Here is an 18,720-nt window from a genome sequence, read left to right on the forward strand (position 1 = left end):
ATTGTGCAACTTGTGCAGTCCAACTGCTGTGTGGTCCAGTAAAGTGGTTGCAGACTCGCAGTCTATGCCGGGGTGGTGGGGGGTAAGGTCTGGAGGGCTCAGTGGCACCTTGGTGTCTCCGCATTGCTTGTGTGGGTGGGCAGGCTAGGAGCCGGACCTCAATTATATCACTGTGTCTGCGCCTGAACTGTCTCAGTTGCAGCGGGATGGTCAGTTTATACAGGTATCCCTAATGCATGGCCAGTTCCCTCGCCTACCCTGCCCCCCCCACCTCGATTGCTTGTGCGCGGGATCCAATGCCAGGGCCGCAGTTGCTCCCAGACGCCCCCACCCCGAGTACAGTCGCCTCCAGGGCCAGGCAGCAGTTGCCCCGGACACCACCCCGCTCCCCCACCCCGAGTACAGTCACTTCTAGGGCCAGGCAGCAGTTGCCCCGGACACCACCCAGCCTCCCACCCCGTGTACAGTTGCCTCCGGGGCCAGGCAGCAGTTGCCCCCGGACAACCCCACCCCAACTAGTCATCTCTGGGCCTGGGTGGCACTCCATACCAGCCCTCCGGTGCCCCTGAAGCCTGCAGAGCAGCAGGTGACCTTGGCGAGCTGTGGAAAACGATGTTGCTCACTCATCTCAGTTCCCCCAAAGTGAAGGCTGCAAAGTACACGTGACCTGCGTTTTGTTGTGAAACACTTCGACCTGCTTTCCTGCCAACGTGGACGGATGATCCGGCGGGGATCCAGAGCCTGGCGGGGTGGCCTTTTAATGAGACGCTGATGTATTACAATGAGTTCCCTGCTGACAGTTGGCAGGAAAAGTGGCCCGCCGTTGGCGGGCTGAACGGATGATCACGACCTGCCTTCCTGCAGTCGTGAACCAGATTGCACCATGTTGTCCGCGCCCGCCACCTATTGCGCCTGCTGCCAGCAGGCACAGAAAATTCCGCCCATTGTTTCTAGGATCTTGCCCACCACTGAAGTTAAACTGACTGGCCTGTAATTGCTGGGCTTATCCTTACAACCTTTTTTGAACAAGGATGTAATGTTTGCAATTCTCCAGTCCACTGGCACCTCCCCTGAGTCCAGGGAAGACTGAAAAATGATGGCCAGTGCCCCTGCAATTTCTACTCTCACTTCCTTCAATATCCTTGGATGCATCTCGTCCTGTCCCAGTGCCTTGTCAACTTTAAGTAACGACAATCTATTCAACACTTCCTCCTTATCAATTTTGAATCCTTCTCGTGACAGAGTTTCCTGTCTGTCACCATGGCCTGGATAGCATCTACCTCCTTGGTAAAGAAGGATGCAAAGTATTTATTTAATACCCCAGCCATGGCCCCTTCATCCATGTGTAAATTCCCTTTTAGTTCCCTTATCGGCCCTACACCTCCTTTTACCACCCTCTTACTATTTATATGCCTGTAAGAGACTTTGAGATTCACATTTATGTTGGCTGCCAGTCTTTTCCCATAATCCCTCTTCGCTTCTCTAATATGTTTTTTCACCTCCCCTCTGAACCTTCTGTATTCCTCTTGGTTCTCAATTGAATTTTCTATCCGACACCTATCATAAGTACGCTTTTTTTCTTTATCTTAATCTCTATCTCCTTTTTTATCCGGGCACCTCTGGATTTGTTTGCCCTACCTTTCCCTTTCGATAGAATATACCTTGACTGTGCCCAAACCGATTCTTTTTTGAAGGTAGCCCATTGTTCAGCAACAGTTTCTCCCGCCAATCTTTCATTCCAATCTATCTGGCCCAGCTCTGTTCTTGCCCCATTGAAGTCAGCTCTCGTCCAGTTAATTATTCTTACTCTGGATTGCCTATCATCCTTTTCTATCATCATCCTAAAACATACAATACAATGATCACTGTCTCCTAAATGTTCCCCTACTGACACTTGATCTACTTGGCCCACCTCATTTCCAAGAACCAGGTCCAACAGCGCATCTTTTCTTGTTGGATTGGGCACATATGGCTGTAGAAAATTTTCCTGAACACATTTTAGGAACTTTTGCCCTTCTCCACCCTTTACACTACCACTGTCCCAGTCTAGATTCTGGTAATTAAAGTCCCCCATTATAACTACTCCATTATGCTTGCATTTCTTTCTGCAATTCCTCTGCATATTTGTTCTTCTACGTCCTTCTCACTGGTTGGCAGTCTATAGATCACATCAAGCAATCTAATTGCACCCTTTTTGTTCCTTAGCTCTAGCCAAGATGATTCTGTCCTTGAGCCCTCTGGGACATCCTCTTTCTTCGACACTGCAATGCTCTCCTTAACCAATACCGCCACCCCTCCTCCTTTCATTTCGTATCTTTTCTGAACACCTTGTAGCCGGGAATTTTTAACACCCAGTTTTGCCCTTCCTTGAGCCAGGTCTATGTTATCGCCACAACATCATATTTCCACATGGCAATCTGCACCTGTAACTCCGCAATCTTATTTACTATACTCCGTGCATTTGCATACATGCATAGTAACCCTGATTTAGATTTTGTTACTTTCTCCCTCACCCCGACTTCACCTATTAACTTTCTATTCTCTATCCTAGTGCTATCTGTCCCACCCAATATTTATGCATCCTGGTATTCCTTTCTAATATTTCCTCTTGGTTCCCACACCCCTGCCGAGTTAGTTTAAAGTCCTCCGTTGAGAAGGTGGCAGTGAGCTGTCTTCTTGAACCGCTGCAGTCCCTATGGTGTAGGTACACCCACAGTGCTGTTGGGGATGGAGTTCCAGGATTTTGATCCAGCAACAGTGAAGGAACGGCAATATATTTCCAAGTCAGGATGGTGAGTGGCTTGGAGGGGAGCTTCCAGGTGATGGTGTTCCCATGCGTCTGCTGCCCTTGTCCTTCGAGATGCTGGTGGTCATGGGTTTGGAAGGTGCTGTCTAAGGAGCCTTGGTGAGTTCCTGCCGTGCATCTTGTAGATGGTACACACTGGTGCTACTGTGCTGGATGGGGTGCCAATCGTGCAGGCTGTTTTGTCCTGGATGATGTCAAGCTCCTTGAGTGTATATCAGTTGTAAATCAGTGACATGACTCTCACCTCTAAGTATGGAAGTAGACTGGGTGCACTCACAGGGACTTGAGTAACATTGTTTCACTTATGCTATGTTACTATATGTTTATTTCTTTTTGTTACTATATTCACAGATAACCTCATAAGAAACACAAGTGGAAAACCAGACAAGAACTTGAGTAAAATTTCACAGCCTTCCTGTTCCAAGACCTGTAAAAATAATAAGGCTCCTTCTGCAAAGCTATCATCAACAACATTGAGGTATTCTTCAAAGTTTTTTATATTAAATGTTATTACAGTATTATAGTATACATTTCAATCAACCTGCAGAAAGGATTAGGAATTCTTTCCATTGCAGGAGGAGGAAATTAGCAAGGAACATTATGTGGACTGGCAATTCTGGCTGAAATGGTGCTGAAAATGGCTCCTGTCCCATGGGCATTCATGCTACTTACAATAATATGAATTCACAGAATCACAGAACAGTTACAGCATAGAAGGAGGTCATTCGGCCTGTCATGTCTGTGCTGGCTCTCCGAAGGAGCAATTTAGCTAGTGTCACCCCCCCACCTTCTCCCCTTAGCCCTGAATTGCTGGAGAATTCACATATTACGTAAATTAGCTGACTAAACCTTTTCAAATATTGAAGTGTCTGAGCTATCATCTCTCTTTTAATACCCCTCTTTCATGTAGGCTGTGTGAGAATCCACATGTTTCAAAGTATTACCTCATCTAATTAACTGCCATAACTAATTTATTTTTACAGAAAATACTTGCCACACTCTTATCATGGTGTCCTTGGAGGAGTCTGGGCCAAAGAAAGCATGTAGCTGAATGATTATCAGCTAAAGTCTCTATCTAGTAACTGTTAAATCTCCATAAACATATTGCTATTAACAAAATTAACATTTTCAGTTTCCTAATAGAAACTCATTTAAAGCTGAGGTTAATTTAAGGAATTTAACTATTTCCTTACAGCACAACCCCCAACCCCCAACCCGTAATCGTCTATATGAGCACCATTAAAAGTGATTTCATCAGCATCAAGTATTTATCTCAAACTATTTTGTGATGCTAATTTCTTTCAATTTGTTTTATAGGGTATAATTAATACCCTAACATACTGAATGATAAACAAAACCCAGAACTATACTCTATGCCCCTATTAATAAAGCCTAGGATACTGTATGCTTTGTTAACTGCTCTCTCCACCTGTCCTTTTATGCACATATACACCCAGTGCTTCTGCTCCTGCATACCCTTTAGAGTTGTACCCCTTATTTTATATGGTCTCTCCATGTTCTTCCTACCAAAATAAATTGAACTTAATCTGCCACATATCTGCCCAACCCACCAATTTGTCTATGTCTTTTTAAAGTTCTATACTGTCTGCCTCACAATTTCCAATGTCTCCAACTTTTGTATCATTCACAAACGTTGAAATTGTCCCCTGCACACCAAGATCTAGATCATTAATATATATCAGGAAAAGCAAGGGTCCCAATACTGACTCCTGGGGAACTCCACTACAAACCTTCCTCCAGCCCGAAAAATATCCATTGACCATTACCCTCTGTTTCCTATTACTCAGCCAATTTTGCGTCCACGTTGCCACTGTCCCTTTTATTACAAGAGCTATAACTTTTCTCACAAGTCTGTCGTGTGGCACCATATCAAATGCCTTTTGGGAGTTCATTTACACCACATCAATATCATTACCCTCATCAACCCTTTCTGTTACCACTTCAAAAAACTCCAGCAAGTTAGTTAAACACGATATTCCCTTAGGAAATCCATGCTGGCTCTTCCTAATTAACCCACATTTTTCCATGTGACTATTAATTCTATCCCAAATAATTGTTTTTAGAAGCTTCTCCACCACCAAAGTTAAAATGACTGGTCAGTAATTGCTGAGCTTATCCTTACAACCTTTCTTGAACAATGACGTGATGTCTGCAACTCTCCAGTCCTCGCCACCTCTCCTGAGTCTAGGGAAGACTGAAAAATTATGGCCAGTGCCCCTGCAATTTCCACTCTCACTTCCTTTAATATCCTTGGATGCATCTCATCCGGTCCCGGCGCCTTGTCAATTTTAAGTACCTACAGTTTATCTAATTTGGGGGGAGGCGGTGGCATAGTGGTATTGTTACTGAGCTGTTATTCCAGAGTCCTAGGGTAATGCTCTGGGGACCCAGGTTCAAATCCCACCATGGCAGATGATGAAATTTGAATTTAATAAAACTCTGGAATTCAAAGTTTGAGGACTATGAAACCATTGTCGATTGTTTTTAAAAAAAACTCATCTGGTTCAGTAATGTCCTTTAGGGAGGGAAATCTGCTGTCCTTTCCTGGCCTGACTCCAGATCCACAGCAATGGGTCAACCAGCAATGTGGTTGACTCTTAAAATGCCCTCTGAACAAGGGCAATTAGAAATAAATGCTGGCCAACCAGCAACGCCCACCTTGGATGAACCAAAAGAAATCCTTGTCCTTATCAATTTTAAACCCTTCTGGTGACAGTGTTTCCTCCTCTGTCACCATGGCCTGCGTAACATCTGCTTCCTTAGTAAAGGCAGATGCAAAGTATTCACTTAATACCTCAGCCATGCTGCTTGCCTCCATGTGTTAATCGTCGTTTTGGCCGCTTGTTGGCCTATTCCTTCTTTTACCACTTTACCTTATTTTACTATGTATATACCTATAGAAGACTTTGGGATTCCCCTTCATGTTGGTTGCCCGTCTTTTCTCATTATCCCTCTTCGCTTCCCTTATTTGCTTCTTCATCTCTCCTTTGAACCTTCTGTTTTCAGCTTTGTTCTTAATTGTATTTTCTACCTGACACCTGTCATAAGCACACTTTTTCTTCTTTACCTTAATTTCGATCTCCTTTTTCATCCAGGCAGCTCTGGATTTGTTTGCCCTACCTTTACATTTTGAGGAAACATATCTTGACTGTGCCTGAACCATTTCTTCTTTGAAGGTAGCCCATTGTTCAGCTACAGCTTTCCTCACCAACCTTTGGTTCCAGCCTATCTGGCCCAACTCCATTCTTGCCCCATTGAAGTCGGCTCTCCCCCATTTAATTATTCTTACTCTGGATTGCCCATTGTCCTTTTCTACTGTCATCCTAAAGCTTATGATGCAATGATCACTGTCTCCTAAGTGTTCCTCCACTGACACTTGATCTACTTGACCCACCTCATTTCCAAGAAGCAGGTCTAGTAGTGCCTCCTTTCTTGTTGGACTGGACATGCACTGCTGTAGAAAATTCTCCTGAGCACACCTAGGAACTCTTGTCCCTCTCTGCCGTTTACACTACCATTATCCTGGTCTATATTCAGGTAATTAAAGTCTCTCATTATAACTACTCTATAGTATTTGCACCTCTCTGTAATTTTCCTTCAGATTCATTTCTCTACATGCTTCCCACTAGTTGGTGACTATAGTCTACATAGAACAATGTAATCGCACCCTTTTATTCCTTAGCTCTAGCCAAATTGATTCTGTCCTTGAACCCTCTAGGACATCCTCTTTCTCCTTAACCAATACAGCCACTCCTCCTCCTTTTCTGCCTGCCCTATATTTCCTGAACACCTTGTACCCAAGAATATTTAACACCCAGTCCTGCACATCCTTGAACCAGGTCTCTGTTATCGCCACGACATCATAATTTCATGTGGCAATATGTGCCTGTAATTCACCAATCTTCTTTACTATACTCCGTGCATTCACATACATGCAGTATAACCCTGATTTAGACTTCATTACTTTCTCCCTTGCTCCGACTCCACCTATTGACTTACTATTCTCTATTCTAGTTCTATCTGTCTCTCCCAGTATTTTGTGCACCATGGTATTACTCTTTAATATTCTCCCCTGGTTCCTACACCCTTGCCAAATTAGTTTAAAGCCCCCCCCCAACAGCACTAGTAAAAACCCCGCAAGGAACTCTGTCCCAGCTTGTCCAGGTGCCATCTTCCCCAGAGCCAGTGTCCTAGGAATCTAAAGCCCTCCCTCCTGCACCATCTTTCCAGCCATGCATTCATCTGCCTTATCCTCCTCTTTCTGTACTCACTTGCATGTGACACTGGGAGTAATCCAGAGATTTAAGGTCTTTTGAGTTTTGAGGTATTTTAAGACTTTTGAGGTCCTGCTTGCTAATTTTCTACATAGTTCCTTAAATTCTGTCTACCTAAGTCATTGATACCACAACCTCTAGCTGTTCACCCTATCCCAGAAGAATGTCCTGCAGCCGCTCAGTGACATCTTTGACCCGGGCACCAGGGAGGCAGCATACCACCCTGGAGTCATGTCTATGGCTGCTGAAATGCCTGCCTGTTCCCCCATGCAACGAATCCCCTATCACTATTGCCCTTCCTTTCTTCTTTCTTCCCTCCTGTACAGCTCATGGTGCTACAAACTTGGCTCTGACTTCACTCCTCTGAGGAGCAATGCCCTCACCAGTATCAAAAACGGAAAACCGATTAGCGAGCAAGACCCAGGGGACTCCTGCACTACCTGCCTGGTTCTCTTGGACTGCCTGGAAGACACCCATTCCCTTTCTGCCTCCATGCTCCTAACCTGTGGCATGATCATCTCTTTGAATGTGCTATCCACATAGCTCTCAGCCCCGTGGATATGCCACAGTGACTCCAGCCACCTTTCGAGCTCCGAAATCCAGAGCTCAAGTTTCTTCAACTGGCAGCACTTCCTGCGCATGTGGTCGTCTATGTCACTAGTAGTGTCCATGACTTCCCACATATTACAGGACACACATTCCACACAACTGAGCTGCCCTGCTATGTCTTTACTTCTCTTATGTTAATTTTAGTTTACTTATTTTACTTTACATTACTGGCCCTAACTTCTCTTATTCCTAGTGTTTCTTACTCAAATCCAAGTAGCTACTTCTTTAGAAATAATACAATTTTCTAATTTACAGACACTCCCTAACAGCAATTCCTTACTGACCACTGAACTTACAGTTTTCCCGTGATGTCACTGTTAGATTTTTTTTTCCAAACTCAGCTCTGAAGGTGAGGTTTACGCCCAGGTCCATTTCTGCTCAGCTGCTTCTATTCCCGACTTAGAATAATTCCTATGTATACCACATCTCTTTCCCCGTGCACCGAATTCTCATGTGAGCCAATCCACTACTCACTCGGTCTCCACCTCACTCCGGCCTAGTTGCTGCATGTCCCTTACTCAATTTGCAGGGAAATTGTAGAGAAATGCAAGAACTATAGGGTAGTGATAGAGGGGGACTTTAATTATTCTAATATAGTTTGAGATAGTAATAGCGTAAAGAGGAGAAAGGGTGACGACCTTCTGACCTGTGTTCAGGAAAATTTTCTTGATCAGTATGTTTGCAATCCAACATGGAAGGTGTCATTTCTGGATCTGGTTCTGGGGAATGAAGTGGATTAGGTGGATCAAATGTCAGTAGGGGAGCGCTTAAGGAACAATGACCATAGTATCATAAGGTTTAGATTAGCAATGGAAAAGGAGAAGCAGAAATGTAGGGTTAAAATACTTAATTAGAGGAGAGCCCATTTCAGTGGTTTAATAAATTGGAATCAAAGATTGGCAGGCAAAACTGCAATCAAACCATGGGTTCTTTCAAATAGGAGATAGTTCAGGTACAGTCGAGGTACATTTCCACGAGGGGGGAAAGGTAGGATATCCAAAGCCAGAGCTCCCTAAATGATGAAAGAGACAGGCAGTAAGATTAAGCAGGGAAAATTGTGCATAGAAGCTTTCAGGTTGATCATACAGCGTGAATCAGGCTGAATGTAGAATGTTCAGAGGGAAGGTGAAAGAGGAAACAAGAGGGACAATGAGAGAATATGAGAAGAGACTGGCAGCTAACATAAGAAGGTATCCAGAAGTCTTTTGTAGGGATATAAATACGAAAAGGGTAGCAAGAGGAGGGGTGGGGCCGATTAGGGGTAAAAAAGGAGACCTATGCATAAAGACAGAGGACATGGCTAAGGTACTAAATGAAAATTTGCATTTCTCTACCAAGGAAGAAGATGTTGTCAGAGTCATAGTGAAAGAAGAGGTAGTTGTGATACTGAATGGGCTAAAAAATGATCAATAAGAAGTATTAGAAAGGCTGGCTGTAGTTAAGGTTGATAATTCATCAGGATTGGATGGGATGCATCAGAGGATGCTGAGTGAAGTAAGGGAGAAAATTGCAGAGGTACTTGCCATAATCTTTCAATCTTCCTTAGATACAGAGGTAGTACTAGTGGATTAGAGAATTGCAAAAGTTACACTCTTGTTCAAAATAGATAAACCCAGCAACTACAGACTAATCTGTTTAACCTCGACAGTGGGATAGCTTTTAGAAATAATAATCCAGGACAAAATTTAAATTTGTTAAAGGCAAATTGTGTGTAACCAATTTGATTATGTTTTTGATGAGGTAACAGAAAGAATTGATGAGAATAATCCAGTTGATGTAGTGTACATGGATGTTTGATAAAGTGCCACATAACAGACTGCCAGCAAAGTTGAAGCCCATGGAATAGAAGGAACAGTGGCAACATAGGTGCAAAGTTTAATGACAGGAAACAGACTAGTGGCGAACGGTTGTTTTTTTGGACTGGAGGAAGAAATACAGCGGAGTTCCCCGAGGGTTGGAACTAGAAGCCCTACATTTCTTGATCTATGACATGACAGATGAAAATTAATGCAGAGAAGTGTGAAGTAATACATTTTGTTGGGGAGAACGAGGAGAGGCAATATAAACTACAGGAACAGAGAGACCTGAGAGTGTGTATGCATAAACCATTCAAGGCAGGGCAGTGTGAGAAAGCATTTAAAAAGCCATGCGGGATCCTGAGCTTTCCAAGTAGAGGTATAGAGTACAAAAACAAGGAAAGTGTAAAACACTGATTTATCCTCAACTGGAGAATTGTGTCTAATTCTGGCACCAATATTTAAGAAGGATGTGAAGGCTTTACAGAGGTTGCTGGAAAGATTTATGAGAGTGGTTTCGGGGGTGAAGGACTTCAGACATAGATTGGGAAAATTTGGTTGTTCTCCTTTGAGAAGTGAGGGTTGAGAGAAGATTTGATAAAGGTATTCAAATCATGAGGGGTCCAGACAAAATAAATAGAGAGAGGAAGATTGGCAAAACGGTCAATAACCAGAGGATACAGATTTGAAGTGATTGACAAAAGAACCAAAATGACAAGGAAAATCTTTGGCAAGTGATTGTGATCTGGAATGCACAGCCTGAAAGAATAGTGGAGGCCGATAGATTTGCAGGGCTATGGGAAAAGGGGGGAGTGGGATTAGCTAAACCAGGCTTGTCCAGCCTATGGGCTGCATTGTGACCCACGAAGCCCCTCCATGTGGCCCCAGACCGTTTATTAAAAATGCTGGTGGGACGGGTCAGTGAGTTTGAAGATTTCTGCAGGGGCCTGCTCCTCCAGTCGCAGTCTGGTTCACTTCCATGTTTGCCGCTGATAGACACACTATTGAACCATCAGCACCAACCATGGAAGAAAACCATGCTGTGATTGGACGAACAGTGAACACTGGTAACTCTGAAGCATGCAGGGCCTCAGCCCACCATGCTTCCACCGCCCCCCCCCCCTCGGGCTTGTAGTGCTTAGGCCCAGCTCCGTCCGCTTTCTCCCAGTTCCTCCCCGTATTCCCCCAGCTCCTCCCTGCATTCAACCAACTTTCAGTGCTTCCCTGGGTGGGCACCCATGTTCAGGCGTTACTAGGCCTCAGGCCTCGCTCCAGGCCTCTCTTCCGCTCTCGTTGCACCCACAGCCGATTTGGTGATGTTAAGTAAGTCAGGATGAGGGTGGGTGGATCAGTGGGTGAGGATGGGTGAATGAGTGATGGTGGGTGAATGAATGAGGGTGGGTGAGGGAGTGAGGGTGGGTGATGGAGTGAGGGTGGATGGGTCATTGAGGAAGGGAGGGTGGGTATCGCTGAGAGAAAGAGGGTGAGCTTGTGTGTGACTGTGAGAGAGAGGGAGGGTGAGAGTGTGTGTCTGAGAGACAGAGAGCGAGGGTGAGCGTATATGTGTCTAAAAGGGAGGGTGTGTATGTGTGTGTGTCTGAGAGAGAGGGTGTGTGTGTGTGTGTCTGAGAGAGAGAGGAAGGTTGAGCATTTATGTGTCAGAGAGAGAGAGGAGGAGCATGTGTGTGTCAGAGAGAGGGTGAGAGTGTGTGTGTCTGAGAGAGAGTGAGCTAGCGTATGTGTGTCTAAGAGAGAGGGTGTATGTGTGTGTGTGTGCGTCTGAGAGAGAGGGTGAGTGTGTATGAGGATGAGTGAGAGTGTGTTAGTGAGTGACTGTGTCTGAGAGAGTATGTGTGTGTATCTGAGGGAGAGGGTGAGTGTGTGCATGTGTGTGTGTGTGAGAGAGAGGGGTAGGGGTGAGAGAGAGGGGAGTGTGTGTCTGGCTCACTCCCAGTCTTAGGGTTCTCATTCACCCTCACCCTCGCACAACCAAAAGGCACTCCCACAGTGGTTGAGGGTGACTAATTGAGCACCCTGAGACTGGGAGTGAGCTGGACACGCACATGATCACCCTTTCACACTAGAATGGATGTCTTAGTTTTTTTTAAATGAGTAATAAATAATTTATTGTGTTTTTTTTTGTTCAGCAAATTGTTTCTTTTCACACATCAGCTTTTTAAAAAATTCATGTTTAATGCTGTGCCAAACCTCATCTTTCTGAAATTTGCTCATCAGCCTCTCGAGTGTAAGAAAAATTGAAATGTGGCCCCACCCCCACGCGAAAGGCTGGGCAAGCCTGAGCTAAACTCTTGCAGAGAGCTGGCATGGGCTTGACGAGGTCCCTCTGTATTTCTGTGGTGAATCAGGCTCAGGCAATTTTGTGTATGCTCATATCTTTCTTTAATCCCTTTGGTTTGATTCTGAAATTCACCCATAATCATCTGGGGTGATGATCTTAAATCCCCATTGGGTGGTCTAATCTTCTGATTCTATCTCATATCCTCAGTCACTTCCTCTCATTCAATTTTACAGGACTTTAAATTATCATTTCTTCTCATTCATGAGCCCAGAGGAATTTTACTGTCAAATATATTATAATTTCCTTTAACATAGATTAAGGGCATATATAAGGCTCCAGGGTGATGATGATATGCCCTGAGACATGAAAATCGCACTGGCTGCTTGGCGCTCCATGGTGCGAAGGGCTCTAGCAAAGGCATATTGTGCGTGTACCAGAGGTGGCAGGACTGGTGCTGTCATGACATCAAGTTAGCTAGAATTTAACATTAGTTTCGGGATCTTCCTGCATCTCCTAACAACACCAATGCTGATCAGGCAAAGCAGCCTTATAGTCCCAACGCCAGCACTATTTAAAGGGCCAGGCACCTTTGACTTACTTCTGCTTAAGCTGATTTCGTAGTAGGGCTATGCTATATTTTTGGAGGTCACAGGATTTGGTGACCAAGGTCTGGAGGTTGTGGTTGCAATACTGCTTGGTCTACATCATGACCATGAAATGAAGAAGAAGTCTGCAGAGAGAGGAATCTCTGTGAAGAGAGAGGAGGAGCAGGACTCACCACAAAAGGCCCTAACCATGAAGGGATTTATTTGGGAGCATTCCTCCTATCTCCACCTCTGCTCTGCATGTTACCCTGTGCCACATTGGGACCAGACTCCTCAATACTCCTTGAAAATGACAACAAGCTGCCTGGCAAGCCTGCCAATGTACAAAATATTTTGGTTTGCATCAGTGTTCTCCTGAATGTTGCCCCATGAAAGTCCTAATTTTCTCTCAATCATCCGAGCTCCAGAGAACAGTCTAGTCTGCAAGATGAGAGATGTTGGTTATCTTTTGCACAGCAGTTTCCCCACGACACCTTGACATCAGGTATAGGTTCAAATTGGATTGGCATTGTCGGCTGACAGAACTTCTATCTTGATATATAGTTCCTCTTCTTTCAGCTTCATCCATTTTACTTGGAGTCACCACAATGCTGGTTGATCACCCTTCTCCATCTCATCCTGAGTGTCACCCATTCCGCTTCCAATCATGCTGCATATAAGTCTCTTGTCACCGCCCCTTTCCATCTGGCCTTAGACCTCCCTCTTCTCTCACTTCTTGCAGTCCCATCTCCATCACTCACTTCACCACATTTCCTCTCTCTCTCCATAACAGATAACCATTCCATTTCAATCTCTTCTTGGCTAATTCCTCTAATACTCACACAATCTTCACTGATCCCTTGATCTGCTGGTTCCTGAGTTTGTCCTTTTTCGTTACTCCATATACCCATCTCTGCATCTACATCTCATTAGTATCCAGTCATCATTCCTCTATTCTTGATATTACCAAAATTTCTGCACTATATAACAAGGTCAGTCTTACAACTCTCTTGTAGATTCTTTATTTCAGTTTCAGCTTTCAGTTTCAAGCCACACACCATCCTGACTTGGAAATATATCGACATTTCTTCACTGTCGCTGGATCAAAATCCTGGAACTCCCTAACAGCATTGTGGGTGTACCTACACCACACCAGCAGCGGTTCAAGAAGACAGTTCATCGCCACTTTCTCAAGGGCAATTAGGGATGGGCAATAAATTCTGGCTTAGCCAGCAACACCTACATCCTTCAAATGAATATATAAAAAGAAGAGAAAATAGACAGGCTGGTGGAATGGACAGACACATGGCAGATGAACTTTAATGTAGAGACGTGTGAAGTGATGCATTTTGGTCAGGAGAAGCAGGTGTGGTGACATAAAATAAAGGGTACAACTCTAAAGGAAATGAAGCAACAGAAGGACCTGGGTGTATATGAGCATAAATCGTCAAAGATGGCAGGGCAGGTTGAGAAAGCAGTTAATAAATTAAACTGAATCCTGGGTTTTATGAATAAGGACACAGAGTACAAAAGCGAGCAAGTTATGAACCTTCATAAAACACTAGTTCAGCCTCAACGGGAGGGATGTGAAGGTTTTAGAAAGACTACAGAAAAGATTTATGAGAATGCAAACATATCAATTAGGAGCAGGAGTAAGCCACTCAGCCCTTCAAGCATGATCTCAATGAGATCATGGCTGATCTGATTGTAACCTCAACTCCACATTCCCGCCTGAGCCCAATAACCTTTCACCTCCTTGCTTATCAAAAAACTATCTTGCTCTGCCTTAAAAATATTCAAAGATTCTGCTTCTACCGCCTTTTGTGGAAGAGAGTTCATAGATGAGGTGGGCCAAATGGCCTGTTTCTATTCTGTAAATTCCATGTAAAGCTGCCAGCAGGGAATGCAAACACTGTACTGCGTTTCACATCCTCAGGCCATCACAGCCAAGGAATTAATGTTCAGTAGGCAAACGCAGCAGAGAGTTTGGGGATATTGATGCTGCTTTAGATCCTGGGAACTGTGAGCTTTAAAGACACTGAAAAGTCTGTTCATGAGAAAGCTGTGTGCAGGGAGTTGTAAGGTGTGTATTTTTTTTACAGTCAGGAAGCTATACAGGAGGATTACTGCTGTTGCACATTGACTCAGCGGCAGCACTGTGAATCCCAGGTTCACTTTAACCTCCCCAGGCTCCAGATCCACAGCCACATCACAAGCTCCGGACATTCCGGTCAACTCTTACCATCCAACATGAACTCAAACTCCAGAAACTCATGGTCAAACTTTCCCTTGTGGCACACATAATAACACAGATAGAGTTCACTCGACATGGTCCCCACACCATCCACCTCTGCATCACAAGTCACGCAGACCCACGTGGTTGCAAGAGGATCTCCCTCCAGTTCTGATTGTTGCCATCAGTGAGCCAAAACCCCCTGCACATGTTACTCCTGGAAACAAGTAGCTTCAATATTGGAGCCAGTGAGGATTAAAATCAACACCAATCTTACAGATTGAAAATCCAGTCTGACAATTAATGGAATAAAGGCAAAATGCCACGGGGGATGCTGGAAATCTGAAACAAAAACAAAAAATGCTGGAAAAACTCAGCAGGTCTGACAGCATCTCTGTCGCTGACAATTAATGGAGTGGATTCCACAGACATCAGTGGAAAGAAAAATCAAGTGGGATGTATAACCATCCGTTATAACCATGCCAGTCAGCAAAGGAGAGTTTAAGATCCAACGGTGAATACTAAAGCCTTAAAATAGGAGGTGCCGGTGGCACTACACCCCTGCCAATATGTGTTGTTTAAGAAAGTAATATTGAGAAAACACTTGAGTAACTTATTTATTGTATGTTAAAATTTACAGGCAAAATAATTTTACTTTCTTTTCAATATAGCACCACATCATCTGGTTCAGATGAATTTGTAGGCATTCTAAGTTCAGACAGTACATCAACTGAAAGCAGCAAAAATGAAATATCTGAAACCTGTGAACTGGAGGAAGTCTGTACCTTCGAGGAACAGAAATTAACTGAAAGTAACAGTGCTGGACCAAAGACTATTGAGAGTATGCCAATAATTTTTGCAGTATAAAGTTTGTTATGTTTCTTAATCACAAAATATTTTGATGAATGTAGACTAATTGCACAAACAGACTTGGTGAGATCTTTTGTCCTTTAGTCTTCAGTCCATGTCAGGTAGGGGCATCAAAAACTGCATTGGATGTAACAATTCAGCTCCAAAGTTGCTGACGGTTGCAGCACTGCTAGAAGTTCATGTGCTGAATCCCAACTTTAGAAGATCATCCCCATTGCATCAATACTATGGCCAGGATTTTTTGGATGTTGGAGTTTTTCTTCCCATCATCCGAGAGGTTGGCAGCGAGCACATTGCCCCGGATGCTGGCTGTCCCGTAGCCACTTAACACTCCAACGAGGGTTAATTGATTGGGGTTGGGACTTCCGCCCCTCACTTGGGAGGAAGTCCCTGGCCAGCAGGTCTCTAGTCCCAGCAGTGCCAGAAGCTGCAGTGGACAGAACTCTGCAAGCAGACCCCAGAGTTGCAAGTCCTGAGAGTCTAGGACCATTAAGTGTGAGGGTCTCGGGGCAAGGAGGGGAAGTGAGGCAAGTGGGGTGAGCAGAGGGGCTTGGGGGTATTGGTAGAGAGGCCAGTGGGGAGGGAGCATCCACAGGGGCCATACCTTTTGGGGGGATGTTAAAAGTAGGCTGTTGATAGAAGCACCCACTCCTGCCAGAAAATTGAGATTGGGGAGACTGGGGGTCATTAATTTGCCACTTAAGGGCCTCAACTGAGGCAAGGGAAGGGAGCTGGCCGAGGCCTCACCTGTCCCACCGTAAAATTGCTGAGAGGTTGGGAAGGGCGAGAACCCAGTGGAAAGGCCTTCCGAAAAAAATTATAGCCTCCCATGCCTGTAAACCTGCTGGCAGGGGAATGTAAAATTCTGCCCTATATTTTGAGAACCCATGCTTCAACTTCCCATTTAATGTCCAGTTAATGCTGTTTTATGAAGGGTTCTAGGCCCTGAACTTCCACTTAAAAAGCTTGAGACTATTCAAATTCCACTTTGATTGGCCTTGAAGCTCCTCTGAGCCATTTAGAAAGCGTGAGTAATTCATGTTAGATTCAGTCTTTGGTACTTAAAATTAGAGGGAGTTTTAGTCCAAAGAATATATGTTTTATCAATTATAAAAGAAGCTCCAATACAGGAAGTAAAGATGATAAGATACAGAAGGGTACAATCGTGACATAGTTATTAGGCATTGAGATACAACATGATTAACATCAACAAAGTTCTAAGGTGATTAAACTCCATATGCCTTTCAGTCACTTGAGTGTGTTCATTTCTGCTCCAAGAAATGTTCTAACACTATGTCCAACTTCTACACATTAATTGCTCATTACATTATCAGGCCTTGAACCTGCTTTGTACACACGTCAATCAATTTCAATGTTTCCAATATAAGCAATTCCCGCACTTTCTACAATAGACTGAAACTATAAGCTAATGGTTTTGCCACGTTGTGGTCCCACAAACATAAGATAACCCATGACGACAGTGCATCTTTCTGTGTAGGTTTATCAAGGACAGTTCCAGAACTGTTGATATTGACAACTCTGAATCTAAGGGCCTATTCTACAGCAAAGCCTGCCAAAAACGTTTTTAACAGAGAGATGCAGAACACTATCCCAGAACCTCAAAGAAGCTGACTGAAAGCTTTATTGTCCTGAATAAAAGGCTTCTTTGTATGACAGCTAAGCTGACCTTGTTGCCAAAACAGTTCCTAAAGCATTTTTCCCAGAAATATTGAAACAGGCTGTACAATGCCTCTTTCCAAGCATTTTGGTTTCAGAATTCACAGCTAGCTGAAGGTATTCAATAACATCTTCTTGCAGGTACAAAATCTTCTGGTAAGGTAAAGGATCATTCCAATAGATACACTTCTTCATGCTTAAAAGGCTACTTTCAGTTACTATTGGAGCAGTTACCATTAGAACAGAGGAGATCATAGGGTAGTTTGATAGAGGTTTTGAAAATTGTGAACAGAAAGTAGAAACAGATTGTGTCTGGTGATTGAAGGTCCACATTGAGAGGACGGAGATATAAGATCAAATGTAAGAGATTTAAGACTGAGAGCAACAGAAACTTTTTAACATGAAGAGTTATGAAACTGTGGGATGTACTACTCGAATTAGTGATTGAAATAGAAACCATGGCTGGAAGCTTCTTCTGAGCCACTCCTGCTTTGTCACTGTAACTTTGTGGAAATGCAGCAGAAATCTCATTTACAAGTGTAAATGGGGTTCTGCCACACTCCCAGTGAAGTTGTGGTGGTGGAGTAGGAGGAACTCCAAAGAAATTCTCAATGTATGTCAACATTTAGGAATTGGTTAGCTAGATAGTTGAAAGAAAGAGGAATAAAGAGCAACATCTGAACTTGAAACTGTAAAGTAGCAACTAGCATTTATCCACACAAGTGCCAGCTAATGACCATCACCAAGAAGTGAGAGCCTAATCACTTCCCCACGATATTCAGTGGTATTATCATTGCATCCTCAACACTCTGGGTGTCACCATTGACCAGAAGCCACATAAATGCCATGAATATCACAGCAGGACCAACACTGGGTATGATCTGGCGACTAGCTTACCTCCTGGTTCTCCAAAACTTCTTTACCGACTGCAAAACACAAGTCAGGACTGTGATGGCAAACTCTCCACTTACCTTATTGGATACAGCTGCAACAACAGTCAAGAAGCTCAACACAAGAAAGCAGTGTACATTATTGCCTAATTAATAAAATCATATTCAAAGGGTTTATATTAACACCTATCTCTACACATTTTTAGATGAGCTTCAGTATATCAAATTATATTATAAATGCATAAATTAATGTATATTGTAGTTTGATTTAATAGCAACTTGATTTATAAGTCTTATATATTTTCTGAGCTGTTTTCGTATGGTTCTATTATAGAAGGCTTGACTGAAACCATAGAAGAGGAACTTAACCGACGTGTAATGGCTAGAGCTGCTAAGTCTCAACGGTCACATATGAAGAAAGTAGCTAGAGAACTGAAGGTATCAAAATCTACAATAAGATGACAAGTTGTGTTTACATTAGAAGAAAGCAGTTAGCATTTGCCTCTGCACAACTTTGGAGATTTTTTAACCAGCTTGCTGCAATTTACTCGAACAAATAAGACTGCCAAAGAGAGAATGGCAGTTAACATTAAAGGAAGCCAAAAATCTTCTACTGACTTGTAAATAGTAAGTGGGTAGTAGGAACAGGGGTGGGTCCAAT

General features: G+C 43.6%; 1 protein-coding gene across 1 annotated transcript in view; it reads left to right on the forward strand.

Annotated features, from left to right (window-relative positions):
- Positions 1-18,720, forward strand: part of LOC144682980 (uncharacterized) — a 110,062-nt gene that overhangs the window by 59,881 nt on the left and 31,461 nt on the right. Inside the window, exons 4-6 of the mRNA XM_078545913.1 lie at positions 3,158-3,284; positions 15,294-15,463; positions 18,394-18,497. Coding sequence (XP_078402039.1) covers positions 3,158-3,284; positions 15,294-15,463; positions 18,394-18,497 — 401 coding nt within the window. The remainder of the gene's footprint in view (positions 1-3,157; positions 3,285-15,293; positions 15,464-18,393; positions 18,498-18,720) is intronic.

This window comes from Cetorhinus maximus, chromosome 7 (assembly GCF_964194155.1).
Source record: "Cetorhinus maximus chromosome 7, sCetMax3.hap1.1, whole genome shotgun sequence".
Taxonomy (NCBI): domain Eukaryota; kingdom Metazoa; phylum Chordata; class Chondrichthyes; order Lamniformes; family Cetorhinidae; genus Cetorhinus; species Cetorhinus maximus.